This window comes from Malaclemys terrapin, chromosome 14 (assembly GCF_027887155.1).
Source record: "Malaclemys terrapin pileata isolate rMalTer1 chromosome 14, rMalTer1.hap1, whole genome shotgun sequence".
NCBI classification, from domain to species: Eukaryota; Metazoa; Chordata; order Testudines; family Emydidae; genus Malaclemys; species Malaclemys terrapin.
The window spans coordinates 3,145,126-3,164,676 of NC_071518.1; the positions used below are offsets into that span (position 1 = coordinate 3,145,126).

The window sequence follows — 19,551 nt, forward strand, 5'->3', positions numbered from 1 at the left end:
GTGGGGCAGGAGGGAGTTTGCCCTGCAGACCTTGGTATTCCCGGGCCTCAGCTCCAATGCTGCACTGGGACCAGCTGGGCTCATCACCTGCAGCCATTGGGCTAGTCACACGTGCTTGGGGTTAAGACAAGCACCCATGGCTGTGGCAGAAAGGAAAGCGCCGACACAGGGAACGACCCCTCACCACACAGTGGGATACGGTTTATTTAGCACCCTGCATTAGAAATCACAACTCCACCGTTATCAAGTTGAGCCCAGCGCAGTGGTAAAGGGGGGCTGGATCGCCGGAGACAAGGCTAGTTCCTTTGCACTGCCTTCCCCCTCCCAAGCACACACTGCTACGCCAGCTCCACCATGTGAGAGGAAATACACTATAAATACTAATAGCATCAGCGTCTCCCTCCCTCCTTGCTCCCTACCTGAGTGGCACTGCTGGAAAGGCAGGCAGGACAGCCGCAGTGGGGTGGGGATGTCACAGAGGGATTCCATCCGAGGGGCTCGTGTTTATGGGCAGGGAGCCCCGATCAGAGGGCCTGATTTGTCTAATTGCCAGTGCCCCAAACTCAGCCTGGGATCTGAACATCAAGCAAGATTCTTCTCTTCAGCAGCCACAGGAATGAAGGGTCTCCAGGGTCCATTAACACCAGTCATGTAATTCCCCCTGCCTTCACATTATGTCCTTTGTGCCATCGGCACAGGCCTGCTGCTTCCAGTGGCGTAACAGACTGAATTTCGTGCCCAGCACCGAGGAAGGACAATGTGGTCCTGGTCCAGCGGGAGTCAAAGGCAGTAAATGATTTTCTCACCCCAGGCAGCAGATCCGACGTCGAACAGACAGTGGGCGGCTCTGCTGAGTAAGCCAGGGCCTTTTCCGCAGGCACTAGTCAGAGGAGAGCTGCAGGGTACCAGCTTCTTGTGCTGTGGAAGCGGCAGAGAAGCGCAGAGGCCAGCTAGCAGACAAGGGGTGGAAACAGATTTGACAGTAGCTGCTTAGCCAGGAGAGCACAGCCCTGTCGGGGTGAAACAAACGCTGAACGCTTCCGAGAGGGCCCAGCTGAGCCAAACCCTGCGTCTGCGGCATTTGGAGGAAAGCCACCTGGCGCTCTCCAGGTGTCACGAGTCACAAACACTCCGAGGCAGCGCAGCCCGGGCTGGCTAGTGAAGTCCCAGTCGTGGGCAAGCTGCAGCCACAGGGGGAGCACGCAAAGCACTCTTCATAGCTGTCCAGATCAAGTCATTGCCTCCACTTGCGCGGGGTTCTTGTTGTAACAGGCCAACGCTCCAGAGAAGGCAGGACAGGTTCCTGGCTGCACAGCAGCTGGCGTGGCAGCCTCACTACTGCCGAGGTAATTCAGCAGAGGTGCTTCGTACTGCATCTGAGCCGTAACAGGCGCCCAGCCCCAGCAGGGCATTTCTGCTAGGCCAGGCGGTGGGTTGCAGAGCCTGGCACATCTAGACTGGTAGTTTTAGCCCCATAGCACCAGCCCCAGTCCGCTGACCAGGGCTCTGAGACTCAGTGCTCCCCTCCACCCCCCACAGAGATGTGCCCAGCTCTGCCCCCAGACCGTGGGTGCTGGAGGCAAGGAACGAACTGGGCCCTGGAGAATACAGCCTGCAATTCCTAAGCCCAAGAAGGCTGGAACATGCTCCCCGGGGTGACTAGCTGAGCTTGACCCCCCTGTGGCCAGGGGAAGTGACTAGACCAGGCAGAGGGGGGGTTATGCTGTCTGCATTTGCCTTAGTGAAACGGGAGTAAAGGGACTCCAAAGCCCAAACACCGATGGCTGCAGGGGAAGGCACTTCGAAGGCAGCACGTTGGCCATCCAGTGGCCTGGCTGGGGCGGGCTTCTCCAGCAGCGGAGGTGCTGCAATCGGTCAGTCGAGGGGCTGGCCAAGGGGCTGGCGAGGCAGGAGCGGGTCACGACCCCGGCGCCAGGCACGGGAGCTAGGGAAGCTCAGCCTGCCGGGGACACAGGCTATTTGCAAAGCTTCCTCCCATCACTGAAACGTCACCTTCTGAACTGCACTGGGGGGGGGGGGGGGCTGGGTTTGCTGCAGATGCCCCTCCCCTCACAGCCCCTGCAGCATGAATGCTGCTCACTCGGGAGCCCATGGGCAGAGGGCTGGGCACAGAGAAACGCCCTTTGCCGGGATGCTGCACGGGGCCCAAACGCAAAGCAGAGCAGTGCCGGAGCCAGGCCATGGAACGAGGGTGCCCACAAGGCAGGCGAACCCCTCGCCCTGGGCACAAGGCAAGGGCAGGGCACAGGCTCGATGCAAGGAAGGAATCCACGTCTCAGCTTTTAGAAGCGAGGCTCCCTTTCCCCTCCCCCCCATCGGCCTGAGCTAGGAACGCCCTGCCCGGAGAGAGGAGCTAACCCAGGACACAGCCGGGCCAACAGCGACTGCTTTGATACACGGCTAGAGGTGCCATAAAGACACCCCAGGCCAAGAGACCCACTGCCAGGCCCCCAGGAACTTGCACCCCCCAGAACAGGGGTCAGAGCTGGGGGAGCTTCTGGCTACCAGCACCCCACACTGCCCCATGACTCACTGAGTCCTACAGGGCCAGAGTGACTCCTGCTAACGTCCGTCCGACCGGGCGGACCAGCCAGGCCAGGGGGCAGAGCCCACTGCAGCGTCACTTCATTAGCACCATTTTGTTAGCCCATTTCCACCACGCTCTCGGCTCCCCAGCGCCCGTTGCCTCGGGCGAAGGGGGGGCATTTCCCAGCGTAGTGCTGCAGGGACTGCCCACAGGCCAGCTCTTTCTACCAGGTGCACACGGCTGCTGCTCTGAAGGGCTCTTTAGACTGGTTCTGCCTCGTCTCCTAGACCGCTGTCCTCGCTCAGACACTGCTATGCACAGGGAGCCGAGGGCAAAGCAGGACTTCGCTGAAGGGCCTGAGGACAGGAACTCGCAGGGGAGGATCTTCCCCCTCTGCGCACCCTCCCCTCCGCCGGAGAGGACGGGAAAAGCTTTGGCATTGGCTCTTTTCACGCCCCAGGGAGCTGTGGGACATGGCCTGGGATCCTTGTCCCCCTTCCTGCCGGGCTGGCTGTGCTGGGTAGGGCGTTACAGTCGGGGAGGATGCTGTGGTAGCACTAGGGTAACCGCTTCCTGGACAGAGTCACTAGTCAGAGGAGAGCTCACCCTGCTGCTCGCTTGGGCTCCCAGCCTCTACCCCGTGGCTGGGGAGTCCCTCCAGCACCCTCCTGGCTTTGGGACAGCTGCTGGGGAGAGGTGGATGCTGGCAGGAGCACGCCCCATCCACCCTGCACAGACTGAACAGGCCCATGGAGACTGGGCCATGAGCACCAGGAAAGCAGCTGCTGTACCCGCCAGTAGGAACGGGCACTTGTCGTGACCGGGTGCGGCCGGAGCCCTTGTGTCAGCCAGCCAGGCCCGAGGCTGGCACCGGGGAGAGGAGAGGGCGAGACCTGCAGCTTTCAGAGGGAAAGCCAGTGCACCAGCCCTCCCAGGGCAGAGCAGGGGCCTTGCCTGCTGTTCCTATTTACAGACTTAGCCTTGCCCCTGCTCCGGCCTCCTGGACGGCTCTGTCCGGTGTCAGCATTACCACCGGGAGACGCACACAGAAAGGGCCCCTGGGGACCGGCGCCCACCCAGCGGCTCGAGCACCGTCCTCCCCAGCTGGCTCTCACTGCTAGGAGGTGCTCTCCTGCGCTCTCTCCTCATCTCTCTCGCAGTTCCAGTCCTTCAAGCCCTCTGGGAGGGAGGTGTCTTCGTCCAAGCTCCCAGTGCCCTCTACAAACGCTTCATAGGTGGATTTCTCTGCAAAGGGCCTGGGGCCCAGCAATTCAACCATGTCCGCTTTCTCCAGCACTTCTTTCTCCAAGAGACGCTTTCCTACCTGTGGGGAAAATAAAATCATCACAGCCCGATTCCTCAGCCCTCCAGCCTCTGCACGTTCCCTGTGCACGTCGCACACTTCCCTAGAGGCAAATGCTCCAGCAGGCTGTGCGTCAGGGTGACAGACAGACCCGTCTCTTCCTCTCCCCTCCCAGCCGGGTGTCCCATGCCAGTGTGGGAGGAGCTAACCATCCAGCTGCTGATAGTGCAACTGGGCCACCAGAGGCCCCTGGGTTGGCTCCTGCTGGGGCATGGACCAGGGCCCGTTCACGTACTTTCTCCACCTGGTCGTGACACCGCGTCAGTAGCTCCCGGGTTCTTTCGTATGCAGAGTTGATGAGGCTTCGGACCTCCTCGTCTATCAGCTGGGCCGTCGCCTCGCTGTATGGTTTCTCTGTGAGCGGCTCACCCTGCCACAGGAAGTCGAAGGAGACCTGGCCCAGCTTGTCACTCATCCCAAACTGGACGATCTGGAAAAGAGCAGCCCCACTAAGCTGGCTAGCGCCCAGGGGACGAGCTGAGCCGTTCCCATCCCCCGGGCAGAGACACCTGGCAGCCTGGTGCCAGCCACATGCTCCTTGCTCTGGCATTACCTGGGCGTAGGCGCTCTGCGTCACCTTCTTCAAGTCGTCCTGAGCGCCTGTGGTGATGCGCCCAAAGAACAGCTGCTCAGCTACCCTGCCGCCCAGCATCATGCACATGCGATCGAACAGCTGCTCCTTGGTGTACAGGTACTGCTCCTTGGGCAGGTACTGCGCGTAGCCCAGCCCCTTGCCCCTGGGGATGATCGACACCTGCAAGACACGAGACACCCTGGTGACAGACCGGCCCCTCCGCCACGGTTCCCGGATTCTAGAATCTGCCTGCGAGAGGGAATGTTGGCCAGCATGCTGGGAGCACCCCTGGGGCTCGGCTCTTGTCCGGAGACGCCAGAGCTGGCCAGAATGGGGCCTGAGCGCGAGCATGCTCTTTGCAGCGCAGCCCGGCAGACAGTCAGGGCATGGGAGGGGCCCGGAACGCTGCCTGTGTGGTGCCCAGCACCCAGGGGTGCTCTCCTCCAGGGCAGGGTGGCCTGAGGTACAACCGAAACAGAAATGTTCAACAGCCTCCACGGCTGTTTGGCCCCGAGGGTATAATCCAGCCAACAGAGCCCCCCACCGCTGCGGGCTCCTCATCCTGACCCTCGCCCCTCGCCAGTCACGCTTGGGGAGGACATGTTGTGAAGTTCCAGATCCGCCAGGCTCAGGGCCAGAGCAATGGGAAAGTCCCGTCAGGCTGCCACTGGGAAGGGGGAGCAGACGAGACACAAACCTTCAGCAGGGGATCAGCGTGCTCCAGGAACCATCCCACCACAGCATGCCCAGCTTCGTGATAGGCCACTGTGGTCCTCTCGTTCGGCTGCAGAACCTGGGTCTTCTTCTCGAGACCTGGACACAGGTTCGGGAGAGTCAGTGGCACTCATGGGGAGCTGAGGTACCGGACCCCGTAGTGAGAGCCAGAAAGCCCCCCTGCCCCAGTGAAACAAACCCAGCGGTGTCCACAACACCCAGCAGGGAGAACCCCACTCCCCTCCTTTCTGAGCCAGGAACAGCACCTGGGGCCTTGGCTCGCCGGCTAGGGACGATTCCCAAGGCCTAGCCTGCTCTTTAGGCTCGGGGGAGGTATTGGCCCCCTAGAGGGATGTGCCTGGCCATGGGAGCTGCCCAGCTCCGTGCGGTGGGTTTCTAGAACACAAGCTCAGGGGTTAGGAGCTCCCAGCGCTGCCGGGGAGGTAAGCTGATGCTGTGCTGATTGGAGGGGCCGCAGGAGGGAGACAAGGAACGCCTGGACGCCCCCGGCCGCGTGGGAGGACGGGAAGACGAGGAGCGCAGGAAGGGACCTGGAACGTTAATTCTCACAAACACCTCTTCTGCGGGGCGGGGCGGGGCTGGGCCAAGCTCTGGAGCAGAGTGAGACGAGCCCATCAGGATGGCTGGAATCGCTGCTCCAAGCCGCTGCAGGCCAAGAGCTGCACACGGCTCAGCAGCCCTGCTGCTTTCCATCCCCTGGGGAAACGCGGTGCTTTTCATTCCAGCTCCTCTGCCTCCTCCAGCAGCTGCAGCTGCTTGGCTGAGACTCCCCAGGGAGCACGTGGCTCTTCAGGCCACACCAGGGGAGCTCTGCGGCCGCTCCCCTCGCCCTGCAGGGACCCACCCATTGCGTTCTCAGGCTAGCAGGAGCGTGGGCAGCTTAGCTCCTAGGCTGTGTGCGTGTGTGTGGGGGAGGGGGGCCCATCACCCCTAAGTCGAGTACAGGGGACACAGAGTCGCCTTCCTGACAGCCCCACAGTAACTGCCCCTAGGAGAAGTGCCTGGGCGTCTCCCCAAGACTCTTCCTTCCCCTCAGCTGGGAGCAGGGCCTGACCAGCAGGTGAACCTGGGCCGAGCCCCAGGGCCCTGGAGAACCCCACACTGCCTAGCGCATCGTCCGGCAGCCTCAGCCGGAGCCCTGAGCCTTCTGTCAGTCTGTGCTCGAGCAGCCGAGCAGGCTGGGCCGTGCGCGGGGCCAAAGCAAACTGCAGCCGCCAGCCACACCCTGCGTGGTTCCCAGAATCCCCTGCAGCCGCGCCCCCCAGCAGAGCTTCGCGCTGGCCTCACCCCCGATGACTCTCTCGATGGCCTGCTCAAAGTGCTTCTCGGCGACAGAGGGCTTCAAGTGGCGAGCGGCAATCAAGGCAGCCTCATTGCAGACGTTGGAGATGTCAGCACCTATGGACAGGAGGGCCACACCATCAGCCTAGTCCCCATGCACATGCCAAGAGCCCGGACCAGCCAAGGCAGTTCGAGCGTCCCCCAGCCACGGCCAGCAGGGCGAGCGCTACCTCTGCGGCACGGGGCGCCAAAGGAGCTGACCAGCGGCCCCCAGGCTGCGGGCTCTGGGTGTCGAGCAGTGAACCCGGTGCCGGTGCAGCGCTTGGGCTCCTGGGCACAGGAGGCACTCGGAACATGGGACTTGGCTGAATCCCCTGCTGTACCACAAGTCCCCTCAGAGAGAGGGCGCTGGACTCCTCAGTCACCCGCCTCGCTGGCGTCTGCAGGGCTGCACTCCCCCGCCAGGCTAACAGGCTCCCGCCGCCCTCCCAGCACAATTCCAGCAGCAGGACCCGCCAGGCAGACCAAGGCCCTCTGCTCAGGTATCCCGGCTCCAATCCCAGGGCACCAAGGAAGGTGGAACACCCACAAAGCGCACACTTGACTGCACAGTGCTATTCCTGGGGAAGGGGCTTCCTTCCTGACCCCAGCCACTGATCTTCCCATGCCCTGCAGTTAAGAGCTGCTGACATCTGCCCTCCCTCGAGCATCCAGAGGGGGGGCGCTCTGTACAGAGTGGTGCGTATGAACACAGCTCAGGAATAGCAGAGGCAAGACCTCTGGCCTAGCAGCACCGCAGCTTTCTCGTTCCCGCCTGTGTGCACTGGTCACACCCTGCTGGGGAAGGACCAGTGAGTGGGGACGGTCCCATTCACAGCCGAAACGGGACAAAGACCGAGAGAACGTGGGGCAGCACTGGGATCCCTCTGCCGTCCTGCAGAGCAGGGCAAGGCCTGGCTGCCTTCCGCCACGGGGGCGGCACGCGGACGTGCTAACTCAGCTCTCTGCAGCAGAGACGGAGAGAAAGCAGCGACTCCAGTGAACCCTGCAGGGGCTGGAAGACTGCAGTGAATATTTACTGTGCAGCTCATTATCATTTCCGGACCTGTCCATAACGGCAGGGGAATCACAGCTAGGTACTTCCAGAGCCCCTTGGCATCTGTCCTCCCACCCCCGAGCTGTTTCACAGCAGCGCAGCCAATTGCTACAGCTCCCTCCCCCACGCCTCCTCCCGCTTGGTATTTCCCTGCCACACACCAGTGAATCCCGGAGTCCATGCAGCCAATTTCCTAGCCAGGGCATCTCTGCTGAGGCTTTCCTCCAGTTTCAGGGGCCGGAGGTGGACCTTAAAGATGGATGCTCTGCCTTTGATATCAGGCGGACCTGGGCAGGAACAGAGTCAGAGAGGCTGTTTCAGAAATGAATAATGCAGGGCTCCTACTGCCAAACAAGCTCTCCACAAGGACGTCTTCTCCTCGCCACACTGGACTCACTAGATCAGGGGCCTTTTCTGCCCCAGGTTGTTACTGGAGAGAACGCTCACAGCCATCTTTATTTATAATCAACCACCTGGAAGTGTCCCTGTTTCCCTGCAATGACAGCGATGCCTGTATCCAGAGCACCTCCCGTCGCACAACGTGCCGAGATCGCTGCAGAGACCCCACGGACGGGGAATGCAGCAGCTGCATAACAGCCCCACAGCGACAGCACACAGCCAGGATCACTCGGAAACGACTGGGGGACTTGAAGGTGCACAGAACGCCCCCAGTGCCACTTGCCAGGCTGGGCTGCCTAGTGGCAAAGGCCTGTTTACAACAGCAGCTGCCGGAGAGCAGCTAGAGCACCCAGTCCCACAAGCCGCTGTCCAGAGACCCGTGCAGTGTATGAGCCAAGGTGGCACCAGTGTTGCTAATGACCACCTTTGGCACTGGGATCTCTCACACCCCACCACAGGGGCCGGGCTGGTCTTGCTTCCAGCCCTGCCCGCTTCACATTAACCCCCACTGGGCTCCCCCACTCCTTGCAACTATCATGGAACTCCATGTTTACACAGAGGCCAGATGATTCTGAAACTTCCAGCCAAGCTGGGGGAAATTCAATTTGCTCCCCGGGACAGCAGACTCCCTACGCCAGACGAGGCACCAGATCTCCCCATCCCACACTCACTGGCTCAGCCGCCGGTCCCCGGCTTTCCGAAGGCAGCGTTAGCAGCGGTAGGGCAGGACGTTCTTTTCTCTACCGCTAATGATCAAGTCTAGGCTGGGGAGCAAGGGAGGAGGGCAGAATCTGCCGGGGTTAGGCGTGGCAGGCATTACCGACGTAAATCTGACGGTCAAAGCGCCCCGGTCTCAGCAGCGCAGGGTCCAGAATGTCTGGGCGATTTGTTCCTGCGAGCACCACCACGTTAATGCTGGAGTTGAACCCTAAACAGAGTGGGAGGAGGTCACACAGGTAACGGCGGGGGGGGGGGGGGGGGGGAGTGGAGGTGAGAAAAAAAATGCACAGGAGACTGGGAGGGCCTGGACTTCCCAGCAGGCTCTGAGGGGCTCACAGCTGTTTCGCTGTGTGGGCCCAGAAGGCCAGACAGATTCCACTGCTCAAGCCAGACCTTCTGCTTTCACTAGCTTTGAGCATAAGCCACTACCCAGGCTCTGAGCAGCCGTGCAGCACCCCTCGCCCTGGCGTGTCTGGGAGCACCCGGCACCTGAGTTTCTAAGGAGCGCCCCGATGCCCTGCCGCAGGCTGCTTTAGTTGGGGTTGGACTAGATACCCCCTGTGGCCTCTTCCAATCCTGAGATTCTAGGATGCTCTGCTCACTCACCGTCCATTTCGACCAGCAGCTGGTTCAGGGTGTTCTCCTGCTCGCTCTGCCCCCCGAAGTTCCCCTGGCCCCGCTTCCGGCCGACGGCGTCGATCTCATCGATGAACAGGATGCAGGGGGCATGTTTGCGGGCCAAGGCAAACATGTCCCGAACCTGAAACAGCCACACACAATGGGTCCGCAGGGGTTCCAAGGCTCCGGACAGGCCCCCACTGGCCACTGCCCTTCCGCAGGGACGGGACTCAGCAGGGGACTGCAGAGCCAGTCATCCTCTCAGCACCATTGTCCCCAGAGAAGGAGCGACTGGTTTGGGACACTCCCACCAGGGCTGAGATGGGAGGAAGACAACAGCACCAGACTAACCCCTCCCAGGGGCTCCAGGCAGGGCCTGCAGAGACCTGCCACAGCCCCGGCCCAGCAGCCTGTGCAGTGCATGCAGCACTAACGAGCTGAGGGGGCTCACACGAGCCAGTACTGGAAGAGAATCTGGAGCCCGGCTCCCCGCCTCTCCCGCCCACCACCTGGGAGACCCACTGCTCCCCAGGCTCTCGTGGCAGCTAGGAGCCACCCCCGTCTAGCTCCAGCACCAGAGATGACCACCCCAGAAGGGACTCGCGCCCCCCCCCAGAGGCACAACATTCTGTGGAGCCCTCATGAGCCTTGCTGCCGTGGACTTACCCGGGCGGGCCCCACGCCCACAAACATCTCCAGGAACTCCGAGCCGTTCACTGTGATGAAGGGAACGTTGGCTTCTCCCGCTGTCGCTTTGGCCAGGAGGGTTTTCCCGGTGCCCGGCGGGCCCGTGAGCACAGCACCCTGCAGCAGGGACAACGGAGACCAGCACTAGCGTGGGGCCATTGGCAGGGCTGACGATCAGAAACCTGCTGCCAGCAACGCCGGCAAGGCTGCTCCAAGCGCCCTGTCACCCGGTGGCTCGGGGCATGTCTGGGGACTGGGTCCCTCCCAGCAGCCTCCACTACAATCACTTTCATAGCAGGCCTGGCCCGCAGGACAGGGACAGAGCCTGGCAGCGTGTCGGGAGAGTCCAGCACTGCCAGCACACAGGGCTCCAGTATCACCAGACAGTGCTGAGCCACAGGGCCCGAGGGGAACCGCGGCATTAGCGAGGCAGTCTGTGTGTACGTGTGTGCACAGGCGCCTGCTACACCTCCCCTTCCCCATGTAGGGGGGAACACATCCCATGTCTTGCACTGCGCACACCCTGGTGCCTCCTCCACCTCAAAATATCACATTCACCAGCACTTACAGGTGCCTCTAAGCCCTGCCCACACCAATGACATCATCGTCCCCATGGTAACTAACATACATGGGGGGGGGGGAGAAGTGACTAAATGCGCAAGTGGCCAGAGGCACTGCGTAGCGCTGGAATCCGGGCAGCTTGTAACATGAGCGTCCCCGCTGCACAGTGTGAAAGCGTCCGCGCCCCCTGCGGTGCCGTGCACACAGCACCCCTCTCTGCACCATGCCCCACCGTCTGCAGCAAGGGAACCCGTCTGGTAGGCTGAGTTACTTGCTCAGCACGGCTCAGGCCTGGGACACAGCACAGGTCTGGACGAGCTGCCCTCTGCTGGTCGCTGGGCCCACCTTTCCTCGCTCTTTTCTCCGTTAGTCACAAAGCTCCGCTCAGGGACCTGGACTGCTCAGAGGACAGCGCTCCAAACTGCCCAGGACAGCGCTCCAACTGCTCCGCAGAGGGTCCCAGCCACCCCTCCCTCTGAGATGGCACCTTTGGGATCTTGGCGCCCAGGTCTTGGTATTGTTTTGGGTTCTTCAGGAAGTTCACGAACTCCATGATCTCCAGCTTGGCTTCCTCGCAGCCGGCCACGTCTCGGAACTGCACATCAATGTTGTCTTTCAGGATCTTGGCCGTCGTCTCGCCAACGCTGAAGAGCCCGCCCCCTCGTCCTCTGCGCCCGGCTCCCATTGGCCCGCGTCTCAGAATGAACAGAAGGAAGCCAACCAGCAGCAGAATGGGCACCATGCTCACGAGGAATGTGCTGGGAGTGGAGAGAAGCACAAGCCAGCGTCACAGGGCAGCAATGGTGCAGTGGAGCACACGCAGCCAGCCGCTCCCCCCGCTGGCACTCACCCGTCACTCTCCCTGGTGTAAATCACTGCCACCTGCTGGGAGCCTTCCATTCCCAGCTCCAGCTGGGCGCTCTCCAGGTTCCGTTCAAACGTGTCGACGCTGCCGATGTTAAACCAGACATACCTCTGCAGGGACCAGGGACAGACCCAGAGCCAGTCAGTCGCTGCATCGGCCTCCGCCCCCCACCCGTGGGCAGGATCCCCGGCTGGGCCCAACAAGCCACCAGCAGGACCAAGCGCTGCCCCCTGCCTGCCACACACACGTGCTGCCCCAGCATGCACACGGAGCTATGTCACAGGGCAGCTGCATCAGAGACCCTTCGACACCCCCCCCCCCCCCCCGGCACCACAGCAATTCGCAGAGCGTGCGCTGCCTCCACTGTGGCCCCAGCAGCCCGGCTTGTGCCATGGGGCTCAGTATGGGGCATGCTTGCCTGGGGGCTTCCCTTTCCTCCCCCAGTTCTGTTTGTGTGCCAAGACCCCTCCTCCCCCATGACTAGGCAACAATCCCATTACCTCTGAGCTCACACTCGGCACGAGGACCACGCGCACAAACTGTTTGTTCACCACTTCCAGACGGTCCACCTAAGACAGACAGACAGACAGGCGATGGGTACAGCCCCTCACTAGAAGACGAGCAATCTGCATTCTCAGGGAGGCTGGTGCTAACGGGAGGCGTTCAGTAGAGGACAGCAGGCTGTTCAGCACGGGCCTCTCCAGGTGTAGTACAAAAAGGCCACTTTAGGAGGCAGCCCCCATCTCTCTCTGCAAGAGCCAGCCCCGGACTGGCGAGCCAGCCCCCAACCACACAGTCCAGCCCCGGCCCCGGCCCGGCGAGCCAGCCCCCAACCACACAGTCCAGCCCCGGCCCGGCGAGCCAGCCCCCGACCGCACAGCCCAGCCCCGGCCCGGCGAGCCAGCCCCCGACCGCACAGCCCAGCCCCGGCCCGGCGAGCCAGCCCCCGACCGCACAGCCCAGCCCCGGCCCGGCGAGCCAGCCCCCGACCGCACAGCCCAGCCCCGGCCCGGCGAGCCAGCCCCCGACCGCACAGCCCAGCCCCGGCCCGGCGAGCCAGCCCCCGACCGCACAGCCCAGCCCCGGCCCGGCGAGCCAGCCCCCGACCGCACAGCCCAGCCCCGGCCCGGCGAGCCAGTCCCTGACCGCACAGCCCAGCCCCGGCCCGGCGAGCCAGCCCCCGACCACACAGTCCAGCCCCAGCCCCGGCCCGGCGAGCCAGCCCCCGACTGGCAAGCCAGCCCCCAACCACACAGTCCAGCCCCAGCCCCGGCCCGGCGAGCCAGCCCCCGACCGCACAGCCCAGCCCCGGCCCGGCGAGCCAGTCCCCGACCGCACAGCCCAGCCCCGGCCCGGCGAGCCAGTCCCCGACCGCACAGCCCAGCCCCGGCCCGGCGAGCCAGTCCCCGACTGCACAGCCCAGCCCCGGCCTGGCAAGCCAGCCCCCAACCACACAGTCCAGCCCCAGCCCCGGCCCGGCGAGCCAGCCCCCGACCGCACAGCCCAGCCCCGGCCCGGCGAGCCAGCCCCCGACCGCACAGCCCAGCCCCGGCCCGGCGAGCCAGCCCCCGACCACACAGTCCAGACCCAGCCCCAGCCCCGTGAGCCAGCCCCCTAATGCACAGCCCAGCCCAGCGAGCCAGACCCCAACCACACAGCCCAGCCCCGGCCCGGCCAGGCCAGCCAGCCCCCGATCACACGCCCCAGCCCAGCCCCAGCCCTGGCCCGGCGAGCCAGCCCCCGATCACACAGCCCAGCCCCAGCCCCGGCGAACCAGCCCCCAATCACACAGCCCAGCCCCCGCCCCAGCCCGGCCAGCCAGCCCCCGACCACACAGCCCAGCCCCGGCCCGGCGAGCCAGCCCCCGACCGCACAGCCCAGCCCCGGCCCCGTGAACCAGCCCCCGACCACACAGCCCAGCCCCCGCCCTGCCCCGGCAAGCCAGCCCCCGATCACACAGCCCAGCCCCCGCCCCAGCCCGGCCAGCCAGCCCCCGACCACACAGCCCAGCCCCCGCCCCGGCGAGCCAGCCCCCAATCACACAGCCCAGCCCCAGCCCTGGCCCGGCCAGCCAGCCCCCGACCACACAGCCCAGCCCCCGCCCCGCCCCGGCGAGCCAGCCCCCAATCACACAGCCCAGCCCCAGCCCCAGCCCGGCCAGCCAGCCCCCGATCACATGGATGGGAGAAGTGAGCTCCAGAATCTCTGCTTCCTTAGACAGACACACAGAGACACTGCACCCTTCTAGACCTCATAGTTGTGGTGAAACGCTGGACAACATAAACCAAGCATAAATGGACACAGAGAGGCCTGCCTGAGTCTGCAGAAAGCCTAAAACAACGGCTCAGAAGTACAAACCACCCCGTTATTAATGAGGTGTTAACTCTGAAACCTAAGGATGGCAACTTGTGCCACACTGAAAACTGAAATTTTGGAGACAGCATAAAATAGACAAAGTCAGAATAAAACAAGAGAGGCTCTGGCAGGGACTTCATTATTAACTCAATACCTCCCTCCCCTCCGGGGATATGAAGCATCCGCAGAACTTCCACCAGAGGCTGCAGAACCCAGGGACCTTGCTCAGGATTTCGAGGCAGTTGGCACAAGGCACACAAGGCCTTGCAAGTCACATGCTTCTGCTGTGAAGCTAGAGGTAAAGGGCAGTCCAGGGCTCGTGTGGGAGCTCTTGCATAGGATCAGTTGATGTGTAACACCCAGTCCTCTGGGAACAATTGGCAGGGAGTGAGGAATGGGGGTGCCCATGCTCTGATAACAGGGCTCTCCCTGATCAAAACAGAAGCTGCCCCAACTCCAGCCTCCGAATGGTGCCCGAATAGTCCCTGCTTTCCAGAGGCCCTCTGGGGGTGGTCTCCCCCAGCCCAGAGTCAGCAGGATTCAGAGGCAACTTGGTAACCCAAGCGCCATGCTAATCACAAGTGGAGAAATGGGGAAAACGTGCACAATGAGCCAGGAGAGAGCCATTCTCTCGCACACAGACACAGACGACATTTCCTCACCAATCCTCTAGCCAAGTAGTAATGGACAAAATGCTTCCAGTTGATTTCTCTGCCAGGATCTCGCCAAAAAAAATAGAGGAATCCCACGGCAGCGCCTGCCCCCGTGACAACCAGGTAGCAGAAGTTCTTGTCATCCCAGGGGAACTCTCCCTGGGGTGGGAGGAAAGGAAAAGAATGCTACAAGTCAGCAGCCTGATTCCAACCGGGAAATAAACATCCAACATTCAGAATTAGCCTGGGAGCAACCACCAGTTCCTTGCTGCCCCCTGCCCTGCCGGCCAGCCCTACAGTGCTACTGAACGATTCCCTGCAGGCTGCTGGCACGGCAGGTTTGAAAGGGGTGCAGGACTGCTCCAATTGCGAAGAAACAGCCAGTGCATCTGTGCCGCAGCCCCACCCTGATCTCCGAGCGTGGCGCCTGTGTCTACACGGAGCGCTCACATGTAGAGCGGGAGCCTAGTGCGTCAGACTGGAGTCAATACCTGCACGTGTGCAGCTGGGCCTGGGCCCCCAGACTCTGCCTGAGAAGGGACATGCTGGCAGCCCGCTGAGAGCCTGGGCACTGATCTGTCATGCTGCCCAACCAAACGCCAACCATTTGCACCTCGAACGTGGAGGTGTGGCCTGCCGAGTACAGGCCCCAGCATGCCTTGGCCACTCGGACCAAGGAGGAACACACAGTCTTCACTAGCCACACCTCTGGCTCTGGGCTGCATTCAGCCTGCAGCCACCTGTGTGTCACGTGGCTTATTCATGCCTCCCTTCCAAGGTAGGCCCTTGCCCCACCCCCTCACAGAGCTAATGTTAATCCCAAAAGAAAAACTATCCCTAGATCCTGGCAAGCAGAGCTCCTTCCAACAGAGAAATTCTGCAGCATTTGTAGTTACTTTTGGCAAAAAGCAAAAGGGTTTGTAATCCTCACAAGAAACCCCAATGACTCGGAAATAAGAAAGCTGATGCAATTCGTGACTTATGTCACTTATCTAACTACAGCACTGTCATTAAAATACCCACGTATTACCGACAGGAAATGACCAGTTCAGATCATTCATATAAATATTTTATCAATTCACCACTATCCTGAGGGGAAAGTTCACCCTACACATTCCAACCACCACCTTCGCCCTGCCCTACAAGACAGGCTAACAGACTCTTGCAATCCAGATGTCCCACACTTGTGAGTCTGGGCTGTGGGCCAGCACTAAGGTTCTCCCTGGCATTTGTAGAGATTTCACATGGATATTGTCCTTAGCCAAGTTCGCATTTCCTGGCATCGCTCATTTCCTGTCTCTTCAGTGCTTGGGTATTTTCAGTGGCAATGCTATAGGTAGGCATGCTATGTAAGGGTTATATGGCATTTCAGTTTCCTTAACCCTGAGTTAATTAAGTTTGCGTATAGGAATTGTCTAGTTTTTAAAAACCAAACCAACACAAGGAGCAGGGAGTCTGATGGGCAGGAAAGCCTTTACGTGCTGAGCACTGCTGGCCCAATTCTTCCCTGAGCTGGCGCTGAGCCCAGTGCAGGACAGACAAGGGGACCCATGTACCCTCCTAACCCTCAGAGGCTGCCCTAACTTGTGCCTTGGCTGGAACTGCCTTTTGCTGCCAGCAAGGCCCACTGAGTTAGCCGGGCAATGGAACACCCCAGCCACGTGCCCTCCACCCCTCGCACCAGGCGATCCTCTGCACTTGCCGGGGAGACCACCCTATGCTGTAGGTATTGTCTGGGGGGCTTTGCTGTGGAATATTATATCCACGGCTTGCGATCGATTTTGTATTCCCATGGCAGCTGCTGGGGCACAAACAGAAACATTTCTGACACAGGATCCAAACTGAAGATTACGGCGAGTGACTGCGGTGAACATTAAGCTGGAGCGATCTGAAGGAAGAGTCAGACAGCAGATTTACACTGCAAACAGGGAGCCACGTGAACTACTAAACTAATAAAGAGATTTACGTGCGACTTTCCAGACAATTCAGTCTGCCCTGCAGAGACAGGGTGATGAACCTGTGAGGACTGAGACTGATTTTCAGAATGAACAAAGGGACATAATCCTTCTGGAACCTTAACTATCACTGCCCCTATAACAGAGCTACAGACCTTCCACACGCGCCTCCACCACCCAGCATCCTCCTTCTTTCCTCCTCTCTTGCCGCCACCTCCTCCGCCATTTCCCCCATGACCGAGATCTTTTGGATCAGGGAGGCCTAGGGAAAAGAAAGGTGCATTAAGACAGACAATTGGCTTTGAAGAGTGCCCAATTTCCCCATTCACACGCCGAACAGCCAGCCCATTTATTAAATAAGCCAGCCCTGTTTGGAAGGTCTAATTAAAAAATATTTAAAAAGAGGTAGACAGGGAAAGCAAGATAAAGCCAATTGTACTCAGAATCCTACAGCGCAACAGGGATTTTACAGATCTGAGGTGGGCAGGACTAGAAGAGCAGAGAGAGTTGGGTGTCATGACAAGGGTTGAATTCTCAGAGTAGTGGTGGTGGGGAAACGTACTGACTCATGGTCAAGGGGGTATTTTAGGCACAAACATGCACACTGTAGCAATCGCTATCCACCCCCTCACTAACACTCTCCCACTCCTGAGCATCTTTATAAAACCTAAGGACCAGCCCTGGAGGATTTGGTACTGTTTACCTTTAGTCTGGTGAGCATCCTCTGCTCGGCCGGGACTTTTTCCATTCTTCTTAAAATATTTCTCAAAGCCTTAGAGAGAAAGTGATTGTGTTTTGGTTATTTAAAGGTACAGTGACACTGGACTGACACTGTGCAGTCAAAGAGTCCCCTCTGTTTATAGGGGAAAGATTCTGGGCAAACCAGGAAGATGCTAAACCAAAACCAAAAGGTATGGGGAAATGATTTTGATGACAGCCTTTTGTACGGACCGCAGGGGGCAGATTAGTATCTACAAGACTGGAGAGAAGGAGGTTACAATAGTTAATACCAGATATTATTAGAGCATGTAGCTTTACATTTATTTACCAAACAGCATTGGCCAAGACAGATCTCTGCTTCTGGGATCTAACTTGGACAGATCGATCTAAGGGAAGGAAGAAACACCTGCTAGCTAGTATGTTGCTGCCTCTGTAGAGGGAAGGTCCCTGCGTAGAGGAATGCCTTGCATAGCACTCTTTGAAAGTCTACAGACAAACATACCCTGATCTCTAGGGTGGATCCCCCCAGTCTCTGGCTCAAAGCCTGGAATGCAGACTAAGCCAGAAGAGGGACTCGCTCAGCTCACGTCGGTTACCTTCCACTATCCCACTGCAAAGGGGAGTTCTGGAGAAAAGGTGCCCCAACATTTAGGTTTTAACTCGGACTTCCTGAGGTGGACTGAATCTGCCTAAGGTGATTCTGTGGGGATATAAATCAGGGCAGCGGGCAAGAGCCCTGCAACACAACACTTATCAAAGGGCCATGAGCAGCTTGAATCTAGGCAGTTGCAGAAAGTGTTACAGTGAGGTTTGGGCCCTGCCCGAGTCTCCCTGCCAATTTGTCTGGATTTATAGCCACATGAACCTCAGCTGTTACCTGAAACACACATTAAAAACCCCACCCTTAAACAGAAGTGTGATTTTTAAGCTGATGACATCCCTTTAACATCACTAGGGGCAAATTATTATTATTAATGGGCCCAGGGTCTACCAAGTGATGTACATTATTAGATGTATTATGGTAGCTCCTGGGAGCCCCAGTTACGGCCCAGGACCCCGTGGTGCCAGACGACGTACAAACACAGAACAAAAAATCGATCCCTGCCCCAAGGAGTTCAAACAGATCTCTGTTCCCCATTGTTTTAGCCCTGCAGCAGCAGCCCACCCTCTGTGTGCAGGGGTGTTCTGCAATCCATTCCCAAGCCCCTTTCACCCAGGGCCTGCATTCGTGCCCTTCTTGTTTAACGTCTATATCCCTCTGCCAACCACAGCTACACCAAGAAAGCTAGTAGAAGCAAAAAGCCCTACAAGTAGCCTTGCTGAAGACGCATACCTTTGGGTGGTTTTGAGCAGAGCCATTGCCAAGCGGATGCTATGCTCCCTGGATAGTCCTGCTGCAGGGTGCGGATCCCCTTGAGCCACTAGAACAGTAAAGAGTAGTCTCATGTACACCGCTGACACAGGACTGAACTGGCTCCCAGGGGCAGGCGCCCTTAGAATGATCAGAGCGCTACTGGGCTCCAATTACCTTCTGGGACCGCAGGCAGCCCACGCGTAACCTAGAGCAGCTCTGGGGCTGCTCTAATTGACAGGAGGAGCCACGCAGACCCCGCACGCCAGGAGGCACAAAGCAACCTTCGGCCCTGCCTCCCCAGTCCTGCGCACAGAGCTCCTCAGCTGGACCCCGACTTAGCCCCGAGGTGCCGGCTCGGGCAGGGCCCGGGAGACTTGGCGCCGAGCTAGGCCTCTGCCTCAGTGCCCGGGCAGCCAGGGTGGGGCGGCAGAGGACGGGCCTGGTGTCCGTGGAGCCAGCGCGGGCTGTGGGGGGCGCCAACCCTGGGCGGCTCCGTGGGCAGCTGGAGAACTCGGAGCATCATGGGAGGGTGAGCAGGAAACGGCCTGGCCCTGGCCCCGCCCCTCAGAGCACCGCGGGGGGGAGGGGGCGGGGCAGAGGGCGCAAGGGGCGGGGCTTTCACGGCTGTGCGCTCCTCCCACCCCGGCCAAGGCAGGGGCAGCCTCGTCCTAACAACCCGACCACGCCCCCTGACCAGCGCTTATCTCCAGCCATAGGGACGTCATCACCGCGTCCCGCGCGCGCCAGTGACGTCATCAGGGCGACGGTTTGCCCCCTTGTAGTGGCATACGGAGCCGTACATTTTACGACAATGCCGGAAAAGAAACAGTCACCTCTCACCTGCCGGATCGGTGCCAGGGCCCTGAGTCCAGCCGGTGTGTGCGTCCGGCAGCCCCCTCGCCATAGGGCAGCGAGAGGCGGCACCAGAGTCCCCGACGCGAGCCGATGAGCCATTCCCCACGGCTCCGCCGCGCCCTGACGCGCATGCGCAGAGTTCACGCCCGCGAAGTCTGTATGCACATGCGCCTTGCCCCTCGTCCTGGGCGGAAGCACCTGACGCCTGGGGG

At 60.4% G+C, this 19,551-nt stretch overlaps 1 protein-coding gene across 1 annotated transcript; it reads right to left on the reverse strand.

Moving 5' to 3' along the window:
• Nucleotides 1-186: 186 nt before the first annotated feature.
• On the reverse strand, nt 187-19,467 carry LOC128848596 (AFG3-like protein 1). Its single transcript, XM_054048611.1, has 17 exons — nt 19,325-19,467; nt 18,464-18,551; nt 17,114-17,182; nt 16,566-16,672; nt 14,465-14,614; nt 11,948-12,016; nt 11,433-11,557; nt 11,070-11,340; nt 10,001-10,138; nt 9,323-9,476; nt 8,817-8,924; nt 7,759-7,884; nt 6,508-6,618; nt 5,183-5,298; nt 4,465-4,665; nt 4,147-4,341; nt 187-3,872 (listed from the first exon to the last, which is right to left on the reverse strand). Exons 1-17 carry the CDS (start codon nt 19,436-19,438, stop codon nt 3,666-3,668), a joined length of 2,349 nt encoding a protein of 782 aa, XP_053904586.1. The 5' UTR covers nt 19,439-19,467; the 3' UTR covers nt 187-3,665.
• Between the last annotated feature and the right edge of the window lie 84 nt (nt 19,468-19,551).